The following is an 18,875-nucleotide window of genomic DNA, read 5'->3' as shown; positions in this document are numbered from 1 at the left end:
ATATATATATATATATTATTATATATTTATATATGTGTGTATATGTACGTATGTGTGTAGTTTAAATGATGACACATCAGTAGATTAGCTTATGATTTGCTTTAGATTTCCTTTGGATATCATTGTTTGACAGTTTTATACCTGGTCGCTCTCTCTACATTTACAGAGCCCAGAAACTTTGCCAAGTATTTCTCCGATGGGTACCTGTTTGGAGAGATTCTTCATAAATATCAGATGCTGGAGGATTTTAACATGTTTTTGAAAAAGGGGTAAGTTTCCTCCCTTAATGGTGATGCCGGTCGTTTTACAGGGACCTTCAAATGTTCCTTATTTGAATGTTTTCCCTAGAAAACCACACATTTTAATCTGATTTGTTTGTATTTTATGTCTCTGTGCATTTCTCCTGGTTACTGTGTCTCCACATTTGTTGTGAAGCTACTTCATCTGCACTATTTTCTTCTTAGTCACGTTGTTTTATGGTGTTATTTTTTTTTTTTCAATTCAGTTCAGCTTTTCCCATGACTAGAATTAGAAATAATTGGATTTATTTCCCTCATTAATTTATTTTTTCCCTTGCATTTCAGTTGAGTTTAGTTCAGATCTTTCTCTTTTGTTTAAATAATTGATTAAATATTTTTGTTATAGCTTTAGTCAGCAAAACACTTTGCACTTTACATAGACAGGTTTGCAGTTTTTCATAAAGCCTTCCCTTTCTGAATGTTGCACAAAGCTGTTTTGTGTAATGGTCAAAGTTGGAGTACTGATTTATCGCCTGACCCCATGTAACACTTCTCCACAACTTTATCATTGACCTGTCTGATGTTCCTTGATCTCCATGATCCTGTTTATAATAAGTCTGTTTGTCCTTTTCCCCTTAAAGATTCTAATTTAGCATTCAAAGGTTAGTTTAAATATGTAAAAGAAACTGTATCACATCTTTATCAGCAAACTTTGAAATAAATAATCTTGTCAAACTAGATTGGATTGTTGCACATTGATTAGAAAGTGACTTCTAATCTGTGAAACATGTATTCTGCTTATGAAAGGTTACAAAATACTTTTTGTAGCCAAAATGGTCATGTCAGACCTGGACTTAATTATTTTTCAATGCTTAAGTATTCTCTAAAATGCGGTTTGTGCATAGGACCTTTACTAAGATGGCTGCACTTATTAAAAAACGCTCTGTAGAATTATTCAGCCCAAGTTTGACCATTCTTGGTATTTTATCATTTTTAAGTGCTAAATCCAAGCTTTTAAAACACATTTAAAGTGTTCAGCAAATGTTAAAAGTTTATCACATCTTTTGTTTTAGCACCTCCATCGCCAAAGTCAATAACTTCTCACGACTTCGTCCAAGTTTGAAGCTACTGGGGGTCTCCTATAATATCAACATAGCTCAAGACGTGATGAAGGAGAAACTGGATGTTGTCACCAACCTTCTTTACCAGCTCTATGTGGCGCTTAAAGGGAAGAAGAGTCCAGGAGGCGGCCGAGCAGCGATGCAGCCCATAGCCAGGGTTCAGCTGCACAAAGAAGAGCATGGATCATCCTCCATTGTAAGAACACTCAATAGATGTGTGAGTATTTTCATTACCAGTGCTTTTAGGCTTGTGTTTGTGGACAAAATGTTTAAAAGTCTTACTCTCTACCAAAAGTCAGTTGTTTGTATGACTTAATTTGAAATAAGAAAAATGTTGGAAATTGCGAGGTAAATGTGTAAAAAGGATATTTCTTTTTGTACAGCGCCTTCCTCCGCTGGTCAAACCCAGTGCAGATCAGAATCTTCCAAAAATTGCTCAGCACTGTACAGATCAAGGCCGACAAGTGAAGCAAAAGAAGCAAATTAAAATCCCAGAATTAAAAACGATGGAAAAGGTTAGAAAGGTAAAAAAGTATAGAAAATAACCAACATTAGTACCAAGATAAATACACATATAACCCTAGATGCTTGATTATATTGTGCTCATTATGTGGAGATGTCACAGGTCTGTCATCAGAGGCACGATGACTCCACTGAAGACCCTACAGAGCTGCTAATGAAATCTTCCTTCAGTTTAAATCTCAGCAGAAAGATCAAGCAGCAGCAGCTCAAAGAAATGAAAACACAGGTTTGACCAAAATAAAAAATCCCTACATCATCATTGTTTTTATTTTATTCGCTCTAAGGCAATAAATGAAATTGTTCTGCTTTTCCTACTGCTTTGATTTGACAGATGGTCCAGGCAGAAATTGCTAAATTTGAGGAGAAACAGCGTAAGCCCGTTACTTCTGGTTTTGCTTCCTTGCCAAGGTAAGAAGGGCAATGCTGTATTCATTTGATACCCTTCTATTTAAATTGTTGTGTCTGTCTATGTAGACGTTTCTCTTTCATACTCATTGTTTTTGGTTACAGCGATCAACCCACTCATGTAGATACCTCTCTTTGGGCCATCAAACATGGCAGTGGAGTCTCTGAAAGTAACAATGAACTGATGTTACAATCCAATAAAGAGTATATACAGAGGATCCGCCAGCGAATGAAGGAAGATGCTGTGACTCAAAAGGAGAGACAAAAAAGAGTAGACCGATTTCTGGTGGAGCAGGGGAAAGCTCTCCAAGCTCAGCTGGTAAAACTTGTTCCTAACAGCAACAGATACAGATAGATAGAGATATCCTCGCTTACCTCCACTTATACTGTCTACTTTTTTTAACCTAAATTAGTTAACTAATTTATTCTTTTCAGGAGGAACAATTCGACGAGCAACTGGTACGGTGTATGACACGTCAGTCGCAGCGAGAGAAGTGTTTGGTGAAATACCTGATGCAGATACGTAGGGAAAAGGAGGTGATTATTGAGAATCGCCGTTTCAGAGACCAGCAGTACCAGCAGCAAAGAGAAAAAGACTTTCAAGAAGCTCTGGTCAGGAAGGCGGTGAGGGCAAAATTCACTCTTTCTAGGGGAGGTTTCATGGGGATTTGATTGAATTCCTTGTTTTGAATTAGTTCCAGCAGCAACAGGAAGATTTTGAATTGCTTTCTCTTTTAATCCCTGGCTTCTGCCTGGGTCTGGTGTAGGTTCTGGCTCAGTGTGCTAAATTGGCTCGAGAAGAAGAAATCCAAAAGGAGCTGGAATTATGTAAGAGGATGGGTGCAGAGCGTGTTGAGAGCAGACACAGAGAGCATTTTGCCATCTGCTTGAATGTTTTGGGAGAGATGGTGGACTTAGCAACCACAGTTGGAGAATATCACATGCTCACAGGGAAGTACGTAACATGCTAACTTTTATAAACATAATAAACATTGAGATCATTATGGTGTTTGTTTGATTTAATGAAATGTGATTAGCAATGAACATATACTCCATCAGGAATAGACCAGTTACTCCACAGAAAGACTCTGAATGACAAGAAGTTTCTCCAGCTATAATAAGCTAGAGCAGAGGTCACCAACCTTTTTAAGACCTAGGGCTACTTCATGGGTACTGAGTCATAAGACGGGCCACTAATACTGAACTGTGAACTGGAAGACTCAGTGTTCATCTATACTTCATAGATAACAAACATATATCTGTTGTTTCTTTTCATTTCTAATTTACTTGATACTGCCATTTTGAAATCCCTATAAATGCTTAAATGTTCTAAATGATAGATAGATATAATGAAATGCTCTATAAATGATAAAAAAAAAAGAGCAGTAGCATAAAATACAATTTCAAACAGTCCACTGGTGAGTTGTTCTGTTTGCAGAAGATGCTGAGGGGGACCCATGTGGTCCTTGAGGGTCCTTGGTGACCTCTGAGCTAGAGTAATGCAGCAGCTCAAAGTGATGCACTTCCTGCTTTTAATAAAGCAAATTGGTCATTTAGTTAGTTAAGATTTGTTCCTTTTTAAAGGTTTAGCAGAAGATGTTCTATTTTGGATCATCAAAATAAGTGGTCCTCCTAATTGTCAATCATTCTGGTGATATGTTTATATAAGGTTGTCCTATGTGTTTGTCCCCATTTTCACTTACTGGTGATGAGTCTGAGATAGAGGAAAAATTGCAAATCTTCTTTTGGAACGTAAGCTTGTATGAGTGATGCAAGCAGCAACTTTTAAACAGAGTTTGCACGAGGAGAAATGGGCTCATCCATGCACGCAACTGCATTTAATAGGCACTCCCTGTGCAGTTACAGGGTTGTGCTTGTGCATTTTTGCTTAAAGTGGAGAGGATTATAATGGAGGATTTGCGAAAACCCTGCATTATACCTTTAAATCATGTTCACGATATTATGTTTTTTTATTTTCTTAAAGCATTGATGAATGAGTATTCAGATGCTATTAGATATATTCTGTGCTGTTATTATTGTGGAATTGATGAACTTGAAGCTATTTTCTGGTCTTGGTCTATGATCCAATTCTTCCCACAATTTAAAGTTCCCACCTGACCTTTGTTATTATGTCGTTTGCAGTGTCCCTACGGATAAGAAGAATAAAGAGTGGAAGGAGTTGTTCCTTAGAGGTATTCCTTTTTATGAGCCAAGAAACCCCTCTCAACCAGAACCTGGATTCTCTGTTTCATTAGACTCTTTACAGCTTAAGAAACTGGAGGTACTCAACAACCTGGATTATGAGGAATACATTGTAAGTCAGAAATTTGTCTGCATACTTTAAAAGCACAGCATGTGTGACATTGTGCTTGTTTTTCGTCAGATATAAGAATCTGTTTTATTTTTAAGAATATGGTCGGCGAATGGTTGTGGCCAAAAGATGGACATGGCCCCAAATTACCTCCAGGCCCCAACAACACTTTGGCCCATGTTGTCCATCAACTTCAAACACTTGCTCATCCTCCCATTGTGGAATCGTCTGCATCCTCATTTCCTCGATTCCGTATCAAAGCCTGCATCCTGGGAAAGTTTTGCTCAGGCAAAACCACCTGTCTGGCCAAGATTGCTGAAGGTGTAACATTTCCATTATATAACCCGAGCTAGAGAAAAAAAATGTTCCTACATTTAAAGCGTTTTTGCCTTTTTAGATTTCATCTTTACTAAAAATCTTTAAATGCAGTGTTTTCATATGATTGCTCTTGTTTTTTAGCACTTGGCGTCAGAGTGTTATCAACTAACACACTGATTGAAGAAGCTCTGAAGCCTTTTAAAGATGGAGAAGAGGTCAGTTAATATGCTGGAAGATCACTTTTACAGTTCTTTTTAACTTGCTATCGATTAACCTCTAAACACTTTTCTTGATATCACTAAAAAGTTTATAACAAACTTTATTTTTTGTTAATAAATATAGGTCACAAATCAACAGGACGAGACGAGTGATGAGCAGCTGTACATAACCTCCACATCAGGTGGTTTATTGAAACTAATGATTCAGTTTTTTTCTATGTGCAGTCCCTTGTAAATGTATTCATATCCTTGTATTTTTTTTTTAACCATTTTGTCACTTAAAACAATAAATGTAAATGTATTCTACTGAAAATTAAGTGATGGGCCATTATGAAGATGTTTTTTACATTGTTTTTAGTAAACCCCTTTCCAGCGTTGTTCTATTTCCCATAAATTCAGTACAACTAAATGTCTTCAGATGTCATTGTTTTTTTTTTTACTTTTTTTTTTAAACTGGCCATACTCAGCTTTTCCTCTGACCTGTTCATTCCTGCACTTCACCTGCTCATTACTAATCAGAGATGCACCGATCCATTTTCCTCTTATCCTATACATGAGCTGAGCATAAGGCCAATATCCAATTCAATTCTGTTTATTTATATAGTGCCAATTCACAACAATTCCCACTTTACAGTTCAATCCAGTATTACCAGTGAGTGAATTAAGCGTATACTTTGCCATGTGAGTAAATGTGTCTTACTTCACATAAGCATTGTTACATAAAAGGTAAAAAAATAACAGATATAAATCACTAGCTGCTGTGTGCCATCTGTGCGATGATGTAATGAGCGTTCCAATCCTAAAACTGAAGTCACTAGATCGCTGTTCCGGTATTGCTATGTATGATATCCTTAAAAATAGAAATGAGTGCTGGATCGGTGTCATTTATCCCATACTAATTAGTTAATATCAGAGCGAATATCTGATCCAAGTATGGGATTGGTGCATCTCTATTCCTAATCCTGTCCATCCTGCTCTCTCTCAGTTATATTCTTGGCAGCTCCAACTCTGCAAACTCCTATTTTTGAGACAGTCTAACCGCCTCAAAGCCATCTCTGATAGCAGGCCCCACTCCTGGCTTATAGATAGTGTTGCGCCCATGCCATTTTTTGGTCCCCAATACCTGACACCTGGCTGTGCAGTTTTGGCTGATACAATACCAATACCATCTCTTTGAAATTTATGTGTATGTGTGTGTGTATATATATATATGAGGAACTGCATACTACTTGGATGTAAAATAATTGCCATCATGGCTTTGTCCAGCTGCTGCCTACCTTTGTGAAGCAGAAAAAAAAACTAAAACAAAGTGAATCTAGTAGAACTTTTTATTGCCTACCTGGAATTGGTGACAATAGTTGTCTTTTGGCTCTCAAAATGATATCGGTGCACCATTAGTCAGCACTCACCAATACCAATATCACCATTTTAGTGCTGGATCGTGACCCCGCCCGGTACTGGTATCAGAATCGGTGTAACACTACTTAGAAACTAAGATATGCATAGGTTAAAGGGGCATGACTACATTTGTGAAGTCTGTATTAAAATAATTTTTCCTTTTTATGAAGCTTCTTATTTTCTTTAAATTTTATGTTTTTTTTTTTTCTTACCTCCTCAGATGTGAACAGACAAGAAGAAAAAGGAGAATGTAGTTACACAGTGAGTGCTCAGGGATGCTGTTAATGAACTTCTACTCTGCTATCTCAGTTTTCAGTTTTTTTATACAACTTTTTTATTTGTATTGAAATCACTGGCATTCAGAGTATTTCACTGACAGACACTCAAAAAATTCCAAGAATTTACATAATGAATTCTAACCCTTATTTTCTGTTCTAACATCAGTTTCTAAGGAAGCACAAGTAATTCGGTTCTGTTTTGTGTTTATTCAGCTGCCCTCACTTGCAGTGCTAGGAGCAGCAGATCTGAAGGAGATGAGAAAAGGAAACGCCGTTCCAAATGAGTTGATTGTGAAGATTTTAGTCAAAGCAATCAGGTAATCATGTACTGTAATGTATTAAATACATCTTATTAGGATTTAGTCAGCCAAGCTGTCATATTGTGTGTTATCAATGGACTTTTTACTGACTGCAGAAAAGTGAGCTTATTGATTCTAAACAACATTAACCTCTCAAGTAATGAAAAAACTGACACAGGTGATTTCTTCTTATTAGTCAAGTTCCAGCTCAGTCAGGTTGGATCCTGGATGGCTTTCCAAATAATGTAACTCAGGCCCGTATGCTGGAGAAAGCTTTGGGAGGGACCGTGGATGAAGAAGAGGACTTTGTAAACAACACAGCAGAACCTGATGCCTATCCATACTTATCTAAACCTCCACCAGCTCCAACTTCACCTGTTCTGGACCTGGCTCTCTTGCTGGATATACCTGATGAGTGTGTGGTTAGACGGGCACACAGCCATGGGGGTATGATGCTATGATGTATCATGAAGTACAGTAGGTGAGGTGTATTTTTGGTGTCCATATGGTAATATTCTACCTGAACCATCTTAAGATCCAGATGCTGCCACAGCCTCCCAAGAGGAAGAAGACGTTATGTATCGTGCACAGATTCCTCACAGGTACCGGTAATAATAAAGTAATCCGACAGGAATAGAGCCGCATTAAATCCTTCACCTGCATGAGGCTTTTAACTTTTATTTTTCTCCTAAAGGATTGCAGCTTTCTCAGATGCCTGGCCAGAAGTGGAGGCATGGTTTGGCGATGAGCAAAACATTTTAATTTGCCTCAACGCTGATGTGGAGGAGGAGGAGCTTTACAGATCAGTGGAGTCTGTTTTGCAGCAAGTTATTGAAAGACAAGATGAAGGTGTCCTTTGTTGCCATGTTCATATTAATGAATAACAGTTAATTTGACAATTCTCAATAATAATAATGATGATAGAGATTTTTGAATGATTTATTTTGAAGAAAAATAATTTTTTTAGATAGAAATAAGGTTATGGTTATTTAAGTAAAAAAAGATGCATTTGCGGACATGTTTTACTGAGAACAAATGGTATTTTTTCCACCTCCTTGTTAAGCATTCCCTCATAAGCTCCTGTTGATCCTCCAGTTAAAGATGCATTATTAGACACAAATACTCTGGACTCAAGAAGGAGTTCTGTAGAATCCTGCGCTAGCAATAATAAGGGAAAATTGAGATTTTACTTTTGATCTAAACACATTATGACATGAATGATCAGCTTTTTTAGAATCCCACCTCAGTATTGTTATTTTAAAGGTAATTTGTGCTTTTTTTGTGTGATGAACAGAGCATCCTGCCAACCTGTCCCCTTCCTCTGTTTCTAATGCTGCGTCTGATGAGGGAAACATGGTCCGACCTGAATCAGGCTCAGAGAGTCCGCTCTACGTAAATGAACCACTGCTTCCAGTAGGATATACTGCTTCTTTACTGATGTCATGTTTGTCTTCATTTTAATGCCTTTTGGGAAAGCTCCTAGTTTTTTATGTGTAGCCTCTCTTTGTAATCAGTTGATTGAACTGTTGTTTGCAAGACTTTCAAAGCTAGGAATGTTTTTAAACTAATCCTGATTTGAACTTGTTCACAACCTTCTCCTTGACATGTCTGCTGTTTCCTTTATGTTTTCAGTTTTTGTTAAAAAATATATTTTATCCTGTATCATCTTTCTCCAGGATGTAGCAGTTAAGCTGTATTCAGACTGGTACCAAGGCTGTCAGTCTTATGCAAACAACATAAAGCAAGTGATGCAGAGGCTGCGTCTACAGCTCTCTCTTATTGATCATCACCTTTTCGCCATCAGGTAATATGTCAGACTTTAGGTTTCTTGGTTTTACCTCTGAACCCTACTTGTAGGAGATTTTTTCCACCTCTTCTTTTTTTTCTTTTAAGGTTGAAAAAGCAATTGTTGTTAAACCAAACAGCTTTGGCTTTCTTCCAGTCAGCAATATGCACATTTGTACCCTCTTCTCTAGAAATTTAAATAAATAAAATGGTTATCTTTTCCTCTAGGTTCAGAGGGATTGTTAAAGTGAATATAATCAGTTTTTTGTCTGTCATATTTCACTGTTAACGTAAATGTCTTCACTTTTATTGTAAAACTGTGTTAACTGTTTAGAAAAAGATTCAACCATTTCCTGGGTCGCCCCGACTTAAGGCAGATGTTAATTCTACAATGGCAGAAGGACTTCAACAGCATACCAGACGATATGAGAGAAGATGAGGAGACCAAAGAAGAGCTTCATTTGAGGATGGATGTAGGTGTACTTTGTCACATACTGCACCGTCATGCCAAAGTGGCAGACTGAGTCGATCTTATATGCATCCAGAAATTGCAGGAATGTCTGTTGGATTTAATTGACAAACGTAGAGAAGAAGATGAGCAAGAGAAGAAGGCTGTCATGTGTCCTCAGTGGGTGGAGATGCAGGTCACTTGTCTGGTCAACAACCACTCTATGATAATACAGGTAACTTGCCAAAATCTGTGTAACTGTTTGGCTGAGCGACTGTTTTTGCCCATCTCACCTTTTGCTTGCTTTGTTTTGTACAGGAAGAGCTAAGCCGTTTCCATAAAACACTCTGCACCCTTAAGGTCTACTACGGGAGCATGCAAAGACAAGAACCGCTGACTCTAGTCCCCAAATTCGACAAAATCTCTCTGCTGAAAATACCTAAATATCAGAAAGCCACGTAAGAACTTTAGCGCAAAAGTGTACACTCCTGTGGAGCTTTATATGTTATTACCAAAACCTTCACTGTATTGGGATTTTATATGGTAAATGTTATATGAAAAGTTAACAAGCTGCAGAGTGCATTTATTGCCAATGCTAACTTAATAAGGTCCAGTGAAATCAGTAGTGAACATAGAGAGCAAACAGCTGCATGTAGATCGAGGGACCCAGCAGAGAGGTGAGACATGGAGCTGTTGAAGAGAAAGAATGTATTGTTGATCTGGAGCATAAATGGTGGCAGTATCATGCTGTGTATTCCTTTCCAGTAGGGAAAGGGAAGCCGTTCAGTTTATGTGGAAAGAGGCTCACTAAATACAGAATGATTCAGTGGTTCCCGATGACCAGGATTGGTGCCTCTGCTGAAGGAGGCAGCAAAAGACTTCAGGCTGGGGCAGAAGATAAACCTTCTAAGCCCTAAACATATATCTGGTTATTAAAATATTCCTGGGTTGGAATGGCCTAGTCAAAGCTCAAATCTGAATCAAATGTAGAATCTGTGGTGTTCAGACACTTACCTTCCAGTGGTGCAAGGGTAAAATGAGCTGTATCATATTCTAGCCACTTCCTGATAATAAGAAGCTCCTAAATGAAAATACCAATATCTGAATATCAATAAAATATGTTTAGTAAAAAAGCATTAACAGGAGGAAATGCAAAAATGAAAGACATTAAAACCTTTGAACCTCATTAAAATCCTACTAGTTTTAGAAATGAATACATAACAGTAAATTCTTTCAAATGTTTCTAATGGTTTATGTAAACTGATTCAATTCATAGTTTTTTATTTTATAGGTGCCCTAAATCAAAAAATGAAGCCTCTATGATGGAAGACCAGTTTCCATCAAAACTCATAAAGGTCAGTTTTAATATTCCAGCTTATTCAGATCCATAATCAGTCGGTAGTGATTCCTTCTGTTTTTTCTTCAAGTCTTTCCAGATGAAATTTTACAATGACCACATGCAGGCTTTACAGGCCATCAGCCAAATGGTAAGGCCCATTTTATGCTTGTGTGAGCCTGAAGAGTATTATAATTGTTCTGTATACCATATATTGTCTTCTTTTTTAATTTTGACTTATGCCGGTCTTTCATTATGTAGGTGTCGGCAGCAGAGACAGAGAAAAAGGAGAAACCTTCAAGTGCAGTAAAGCCTAAAAAGAAAAAGCGTCCACCAAAAAAGCAAACAGGCATAATGTTTAATAACCTACAGCAGAGCTATATGACGTTTTCATCAGGCCTCCTTTGGAAGGATTTAACCTTGCATATTTCTCTCCCCCTTGACCAGAGGATAAGTTAAAGGAGCCTCCAGAAACTACAGAAAACACTCATGAACAAGAAATGAGAGAGAAAATACGTAAGGAATACAAAACTGCTCAGACTCATGAGGGTACGTACATTAACACTAACTATATAATACATTTACAGCATCTGTGCTACTCATTTATAGTTCAGTAATTACATTACCATGGGGTGCGTTGTACTTTTTCATGTTAATGTATGCATTTCCTCTTATTCACCAAGATAAAATTAATTTAATTTGTGAATGTTTAACAGAACTCTTTCCTCCTTTCATTTGTTTGGTTTATAGAAAAATCAGTCAAGGTTCGCCTTGAGCTTGTGAAAGCCCACGGACTGATGATGATCGACTCCCTGTTAAGCAAACTGCAAGAGACCTTCAGCATAATGGAGAAGGGGCTTCAAGACCGCTACCTATCAGAGAGGAAGTGGTAGGATTTTTATAATCACCTGTTCTCATATGGTTTGCTGTGGGTATTTATCCAACTCTATTACATCGCAGACACAAGTGGCAGATTTGTTTTGGGTCTGTAGAGTTAGATATAGCAATATAAAGCAACAAAGGTAGTGATCATACATAGAAGCAGCCAATGAGGCCATGGTGACCGAGATGGCACTGCATAGATCAACATCTGGTAGGGAAGGAATCAGCCTATAATTTATGATGTTGGTTCTCTGTTTGGAAATTAGTTTGCAGTATTGTCATCAGGCACTTAACTTAAATGACAACAACATACATCAGCATATACAATGAGCTAAACAGCAACAAAGGGTATTAGGGTTTTCTTAAGTTGGACTTAGAAGAAGCCAATACTTTTATCTAAAACAAGCACCTCAACTTTCTGATAAAATCTTTGCCTTCCTCCATTTTTCCAGGTTCATTTTTGCTAGGCTGAACAAATCTGTGCCCAACAGCTTTCTATTTATAGTAACCATACTTCTTAAAGCCTTCTCAGTGGTATTGCCAAACCCGCATATGGTCAGTTTGACCGGACATAAATTGAGGATATTTATGATCTCCGTCAATCTGGCCAGAAGAAATACAGAATTCTTTTCCTGGTGTTCACAAACCACTGAGATGATATAGCAAACATTTGGAACGAGGTGCTGTGATCTGATAAACCCTAAACTGGTTTTTGGTCTACATGCAGAACATATAGAAACTCACTCTGCACATGCAGAAGCAGGGTAGTGGTAGCATCATGCTGTGTTTTCACAATAGATGGGTTTGTAGATTAAGGTTTAATGCAAAGTAGATTAAAAACAGCCTGTTTTACTATAGTTTGGAATAACATTTAATTTTGATCATATGTATCTGCTGTTAATAGTTTTATGTGTGGCAGGTGTTTTTAACCATGTGGTAACAACTACATGCAATATGTTACATTGTGGGGACCAGTCGACTGGTTCCCATTAGAAAACATGCTCTTCTTGGGTTGGTTGTGTGTTGATGAACTGATTAGTTTTGTCTCTAAGAAGAGCCAAATTCATTCCAAACTAGCATTGTTTTAACGTGTAGCATTGTCAGATGGACTGTCCTTGACAAAATGAACAAAGTTAGTGCTTTGCCAAAACAAAGTTATGATATTTTGTGGAGAAACAGGAAATGACAGCAAAGATATTGGATTAGTTTCAAACTTAATGAGACAGACAATACGCGCCATTAAGAGGTATACTCTTAAATACTGCAAATGGTTTTTGAATTGTGTATTTTTTTCTTTTTTATATGTTTCTTCCACCCAATGATATTTTTTTTTTGCTTTGTGTTGCTCTGTCCCATTAAATCCCATTAAAATGCAATCAAGCTTGTGGTTGTTACAAAAATGTGAAAATGCTCAGTGGTCAGGCTATACAGAGCTGTAGACACACATTGTGCAGCAAAGAGACTCTAGACATTTTCATTTGTCTGTCTTCAGCATGGATCAGCTATCAGAACTGGTCCGTTACCACATAGAGGCTGGTGCTAAGCTGCAGTATGAGCTGGTGTTGGTCAGTAAAGCCTTTCAGTGAACCTTTTAAACTGTAGTGATCAACTGTAGCGTCTGAGAACAGTTTTCATCTCCTTTACCATAGGAGGACTGTGAGTTCTATCTGAATGGAGATTATAAGTTGTATCCAGATCCACCTCCTCCCCCCCATCCTGCTCCTGTGGAGAAACCAAATCGGTTCATTATGACAGTGACTCAGTTGGAATCGCTCCACTATCACCTGTCCCACATTGCTCCATCAGGTGATTATGTGCACCACAGACCATTTGAGCTGTCTCTAAATGTATTATTAAATATCACCCAAAATCATTTCCCCTCTTTCTGTCTTTTAGGCCTCATGTCCAGTTTTGATTTCATTGCTTTTCTTGAAGATCTGGTTTATAACAGCCTACGCAGAAACAGGGTTCCTGAAGCATGGACAGATATGAATCAAACTCAGGTATTCAGCAGGTTCACACCAGTGAGTCATGCTGTACATGCTGTACATATACACATGTCCTTGGAGCACACAGGAATGTTAATAAAAGACCAAACACATTTCTTTTCAATGGACAATACATAGAAATAAATTCCATATTCTACTGTATCTCCTGCCCTCAGCTCTCAGAGATGGTGGCTTTGCTAACTGATGAATACGAGCTGATAGACTGGCGCCGCTTTCTGCTCAGTGCTGCTCTCCCCTGGCCACTTCCCTCTCTTACACAGCTGCTGGATTTGTTGCAAAAATTCAAGGAAGCAGATGCTGATAACACCGGATATATAAACGAGGGCCAGTATCTACAGGTAAGGATCTATACTTTAGTTTACCTAGAGCATCATATAGTTCTATGAGTTTATTGTACAGAAAATAAGGCTGTGATTTAACTGATATTAGTTGTATAGGTTGCTGAAAATGTATTTTCCATGCCAACAGACAGAGTTGTGGTTTTCCAGTGAGAGTGACCAGGATGTTCCTCAGGACCCGTCCGAGCCTTTACCCTACAACCGTCTAGCAGACCTGCGTAAGGTAACAGACCGCGATTCAGCTTCATTATTTACAGTTTAAAAGGAAGTTTGAGTTACACACAACAAGAAAGTAACCTTAAACTTTACATTTTGTTATATTTTAACTAATTCCAGACCAAAATTGACTGTTTTTATTGGGGTTTTATTTTACAGACCAACATATAATTCTAAATAACTCAATAATATATATATTTTTTTATTTAGAATTTGAAAAATCAGGACAAGTAAGTTTTCCAGTTGGTATAAATCCTCCACCTGTATGTAATAGTTTATTGCAGATTTATAAATGAGTAGTAAGAAGAGGGAGAACCATACAGTTTGTCACAGACTAAACCAAAGACACAGAAAACATACAGAAGGATTAAACCCTTTAGCCTGCACGCCAAACCCAACATGAGGCAGAAATTTAGAACTGAAAATGTCCTAAATATATGTGAGTAATGTCTCTTTCTTTTAGGTAATGAGACTCTCTCACATTTTGTTTTTATTATTTCCCACTAAGCAAACTTTGTGAAATTTTATTTCTGTTTTTTGTTTGCATTAAAACTAACAGAAACTGATATTTACGTCTGTTTTTCTCTCCCAGTTCTTCTTCCAGCTGTTTGCAGACCCTTCCTCCTCTCCTCCACGGCTGAATTATGTGTCCATGCTCAAGTACTTTGCAGCCGACCCTGACCCCAGAAAGGGGTTCATCAGAGCCCTTAGTGTCGTGTTGGGACAACATATCCAGCAGCCTTCAAAGAGCTTCCTCATAAAGGTCAGTAAAGAAAAATTAATCCAGGTTTTCTGTTCTCTGCATGTTACTTTCTCTCAAAAATGATTGTGCAAGCGAATTTCATGTTAAGTTGCATGTTTTAGCCCCTACCTAGCACAGATGAAACCCCAGAGCTCCCATCCTTCACGTTTACTGAGGACTACAAAGAAGAGGAAGGTCTGCTGTCATCCAGCAGCTTATTGAAGGACCAGGAAGTTCCCATTTCTGTTTTCCTCGATGTCACCTGCCACAAAGTCACCAAGATGGAGGGCAGCACCCCACTTCCTCCAGGGTGCTTGAGTCAGGAAGAACATAAACTGGTATTTCATTTTGGAATTTCAAAAACTACATTTAGAAAAAAATGACCAAGAACCATAGCAGGAGTTTTTTTTTATTACAGTTTATTTAAGAATTAATTAAATTGTATTTATTGGGAATAGGCAGTGAGCTGTAGACGTTATTTATCACCTCTAGTTTCTTATTAATTATGGTTCTGTAAATAATGCAGAAATACTTTTAACACTATGGTTAGATTCTTCTCTAACTGTCATTTCGAGGGTAAATGAGACCGAAGTGTAAATGAATAAATAATATTAAATGAAATGAAGTCCAAAGTCTCCTGAGTTACTTCTACTATGTCCTGCAGAATGTCCATCCTGAAATTGAAGCTGAAATGGCTTGATTTTTCAACTATCCCAGACACCCTGTGTATTGATTGTTATTGCCATTCCAATGAGACGATACTTACTGATTGTTTCCGTGGTTATGAGAAAACTTTTTTGCTCGCTCTTTGTCCAAAACTAGTCCTGTTTATGATCTTTAATGTTGAAACTTTCTGCCCTGCTGATCCTCTGTGTCTCTGCCTCCTGTTAGAATCTGGAGAAAGCGTTCAGTGAACTGGGATATCAGCCTGATGAACCAGTCCCCTTCTCCATTATTTCTCAGCATCCTTACATCGACACAATGATCGAGACTTCAACACACTTCCAGCTTGTTGTAAGCTCCAGCAAATATTTCTGTATTTTGATTTATTCTTTTATTTCTAAACCATCTTAGCCTTCATTTCCTTGGTATTTGCCTTAATATTGGTCCCACCTGTTGTGTAAATCTTCATTTTATCTATATTGATTACAAAATGTTAACCATCTCTATTTTTCTCTTTGCTTTGTAGAACCTTCTGAATGCTGCTGGGCCTTCAGGGTGAAAAGCATTTGTCACACTTGAAGTTTTTCATTAAGAAACAAGCTAGTTTTCTCTACTAGTATTTACTCATTCAAAAGTGGAAGAGTTAAACTATTTGTGTTACCGGTATATAAAAGTGTTAACAGAAATCCACATGTTCAATTCAAACTTAATTCTTTCTTCTTTTTTTTTTTACATTTTTGACTACACTGGAAACATATTTGCCTGTTTTTGTTTGTTTAAGATAAAGCCAGATGGTGTGTAAACAAATGTTCAGTGCTCTGTTTTGGCTCAAATCTCCTTCCTGGTGTTTGGGGTAGTTGCCATGTTTTAAAGTGCCTCACATTGGATTTAATGTTTTATTCTGGTTTTTTAAATTGATGTACCTTCTTGTATTGTTGTCCTCTTTTAATGAGTTAACATTTGCATGTCTCAAGCCAAAAAAAAAAAAAATCTATGCAAATGATTTAAATAAAAACATGTGATGTGTTGTATTATCTGTATTCTTTTTTTTTTACTTTTCCATATTCTACCACATAGTAGGAACCCCCACTTATGGAGGTATGGCTCACAGGTTTATAGACATACAAACAAAATATAAAATGGTTTACTTATTAGTAATAGGATCAATAAATTAACCGTTTCACTGCTCAGAGAAGCACATAGCTGTTCGTACAAAGGTATATCAGAATAAAAACGGCTGGTTTTTACTGAGCAGACTAAAGTGATTTTACACCTCTGGACTCTTTTAGTTGAGTCAGAGATGTTTTTGTCCTTATTTCTCTGTCTTTCTGTGAGAACTGTAATAGATTTCTACATTTCTTTGTGCCTCTGTCCTTCCACTGCGATAAGCTATTGGAGGACACACAGATAATAAATTTCCTCCTGAGAGGACGTCATGACGTTGCCATCCTTGATGTCTTTAACTCCTGCAGGCCTGGTTTTTCCTCTTGTTCATATTTCTGCAGCATATATTGTATGAGGTCAGTTTTTAAAATGTAGATGTCACACCTTAAATCAGATTTTCCCCATTTATTATTTAAGTCAGTTAGGATTACCAACATTTCCGCTATTTGCTAAAGGTCAGAAACTGTTTGTTCCTTTTATTCTGATGGTTATATACACTTTCTAAGAATTTCAACATGTTAAGTTTCTCACAATAGTTTTCTGGAATCCGACCCATTCCTAGTGGCAGAACTAGTGCATCTAAGTCAGGTTTATACTCACCTTACAGCTCAGCTCATTAATCTTTCATTCCAGATGAGTTCAGTTTAGCCATCCTGTTATTGGCCGAACAAAGGCTTCACATTTATTTGATATATCAAACCTTCTTATTCTTCTCATCTGACAGGATTTTGTAAATACAGTTTCTAGCTGTAAACTCTCCTCCTGGTTTGTCACTCAATCGTAACCGCTGCTTGGCTCTGTCTACCTGTGAGGCCAGGTTTCCCCTAAATAATAGGATGAACACTTCACTTTAACTTACATCAAACTTAGGAGCCTGCAAAGATGATATATTTGTCACTGGATGATTAAATAGATTGTAACTTCCTGTTAAATACTGCTTTTGAGCCTATGACTTTGTCACTGAGTGATTTGAGTAATTTCTTGCTTATGATGGTTTTCCTTTTAAACCAAATATATAATTGCAGTATTCTTAAAAAGTTCTCTGGACATAAGAAAAAAGATCTCTGCAGATATCATTTAAGGCAAGCAGACTTCTAGATTTTATTTGGTTCACAGTCCAGCTTTTAGTTCGACATTTCAACTTGTTTTTATGTCTGAATTAGAAAAAAAAAAAAAACAGTCCAGCAATGATTAAACTTTTCACTTTTTTATAAAAAAATGACGACCGTAATCTAACTGGATATATGATATGGAAAGTAATTATTGCAAAATTGTTGGGTGGAAAGGAATAAGACTCAAGGTTGTAAATTCATTTTTATAAATAAAAAAAAGTGTTTCCTGCATCTCAACCCCTTCAGAATTACAGCTCTAAATAAGATCCTTCAGCCGTCACCCAGTTAATGAAGAACAAACCCCATCTGTGTGCAGTTTGACCTCTATATCCCGTATATAGAAGGGGTATTTTTACCTTTAAGAAAATCAGATATTATGCACTTGAAATAAGAGAATTTAGTAGTTTTTTTTCTCGCTTACCTGCGCAATTGAAGAAAAAACAACAACAAAAAAGAAACACTTATTTTAATATGCTGGTGGAGATTCTCAGTCATCCAGGTCATTGTCATTCCAAAAACTTAAAAGTTAAAAAACAAACCACCAGACATTGTTTTCCAAGTTTGAAGACGTTTCACTTCCCATCCAGGAAGCTTTCTCAATTCAAAATGTCTTGATTACAGTTGAGTTCCAGGCTTTGATAGAGTAGCCCAACAAAAGCCTTGAAATGGCTCCGAAAAAATGAACATTGAAACTGAAAAAAACCGCTCCACCCCTTAATAATGGGAGTTTTTGAGGTAGTTACTGGCCTGCTACACTCAATATTGGCCCATTCCTCATTAAAGGTCATTGTTGGTCTGGCTGACCTGGTGAGATATTTTGTTCCCCTGCATAACGATGGGGGTTGAGGTGGTATTAGGAAGGAATCCACTGTATCGCTGGGTTGTAGGTTTTTTAGAGCTGAAACTGAGTCCAGTGCCTCTGTTTAAGGCTGGTTTTTCTTTCTTAAAATAAATGGCTTCCTTCACAAACCTTTCAAACCACCTGACTTCTTTATCTAAAATGTGAACGTTCTGGTCCTCAGTGCCTCATTGCATTGAACTGCATACACCACTCTGATATTTGGTCTGGGG

General features: G+C 37.4%; 1 protein-coding gene across 1 annotated transcript in view; it reads left to right on the top strand.

Moving 5' to 3' along the window:
• spef2 (sperm flagellar 2) overlaps nt 1–16,193 on the top strand; it is a 16,917-nt gene extending 724 nt beyond the window's left edge. The window contains exons 2-36 of the mRNA XM_015372491.1: nt 167–269; nt 1,313–1,577; nt 1,744–1,884; nt 1,977–2,102; nt 2,214–2,290; nt 2,393–2,606; nt 2,723–2,911; nt 3,055–3,242; nt 4,430–4,601; nt 4,697–4,919; nt 5,058–5,131; nt 5,259–5,316; nt 7,040–7,127; nt 7,306–7,556; nt 7,645–7,711; nt 7,804–7,958; nt 8,404–8,522; nt 8,786–8,913; nt 9,229–9,367; nt 9,440–9,577; nt 9,661–9,800; nt 10,634–10,697; nt 10,770–10,829; nt 10,940–11,075; nt 11,120–11,227; nt 11,429–11,567; nt 13,053–13,125; nt 13,210–13,366; nt 13,457–13,563; nt 13,725–13,907; nt 14,038–14,130; nt 14,716–14,886; nt 14,988–15,203; nt 15,757–15,879; nt 16,055–16,193. Of these exons, the coding sequence (XP_015227977.1) occupies nt 167–269; nt 1,313–1,577; nt 1,744–1,884; nt 1,977–2,102; nt 2,214–2,290; nt 2,393–2,606; nt 2,723–2,911; nt 3,055–3,242; nt 4,430–4,601; nt 4,697–4,919; nt 5,058–5,131; nt 5,259–5,316; nt 7,040–7,127; nt 7,306–7,556; nt 7,645–7,711; nt 7,804–7,958; nt 8,404–8,522; nt 8,786–8,913; nt 9,229–9,367; nt 9,440–9,577; nt 9,661–9,800; nt 10,634–10,697; nt 10,770–10,829; nt 10,940–11,075; nt 11,120–11,227; nt 11,429–11,567; nt 13,053–13,125; nt 13,210–13,366; nt 13,457–13,563; nt 13,725–13,907; nt 14,038–14,130; nt 14,716–14,886; nt 14,988–15,203; nt 15,757–15,879; nt 16,055–16,087 (4,718 nt within the window). The 3' untranslated portion in view covers nt 16,088–16,193. The remainder of the gene's footprint in view (nt 1–166; nt 270–1,312; nt 1,578–1,743; nt 1,885–1,976; nt 2,103–2,213; nt 2,291–2,392; nt 2,607–2,722; nt 2,912–3,054; nt 3,243–4,429; nt 4,602–4,696; nt 4,920–5,057; nt 5,132–5,258; nt 5,317–7,039; nt 7,128–7,305; nt 7,557–7,644; nt 7,712–7,803; nt 7,959–8,403; nt 8,523–8,785; nt 8,914–9,228; nt 9,368–9,439; nt 9,578–9,660; nt 9,801–10,633; nt 10,698–10,769; nt 10,830–10,939; nt 11,076–11,119; nt 11,228–11,428; nt 11,568–13,052; nt 13,126–13,209; nt 13,367–13,456; nt 13,564–13,724; nt 13,908–14,037; nt 14,131–14,715; nt 14,887–14,987; nt 15,204–15,756; nt 15,880–16,054) is intronic.
• The last annotated feature ends 2,682 nt before the right edge of the window (nt 16,194–18,875 follow it).

Source organism: Cyprinodon variegatus, unplaced genomic scaffold (assembly GCF_000732505.1).
Source record: "Cyprinodon variegatus isolate N-32 unplaced genomic scaffold, C_variegatus-1.0 Scaffold73, whole genome shotgun sequence".
NCBI lineage: Eukaryota > Metazoa > Chordata > Actinopteri > Cyprinodontiformes > Cyprinodontidae > Cyprinodon > Cyprinodon variegatus.
This window is presented reverse-complemented; position numbering and strand designations above follow the sequence as displayed.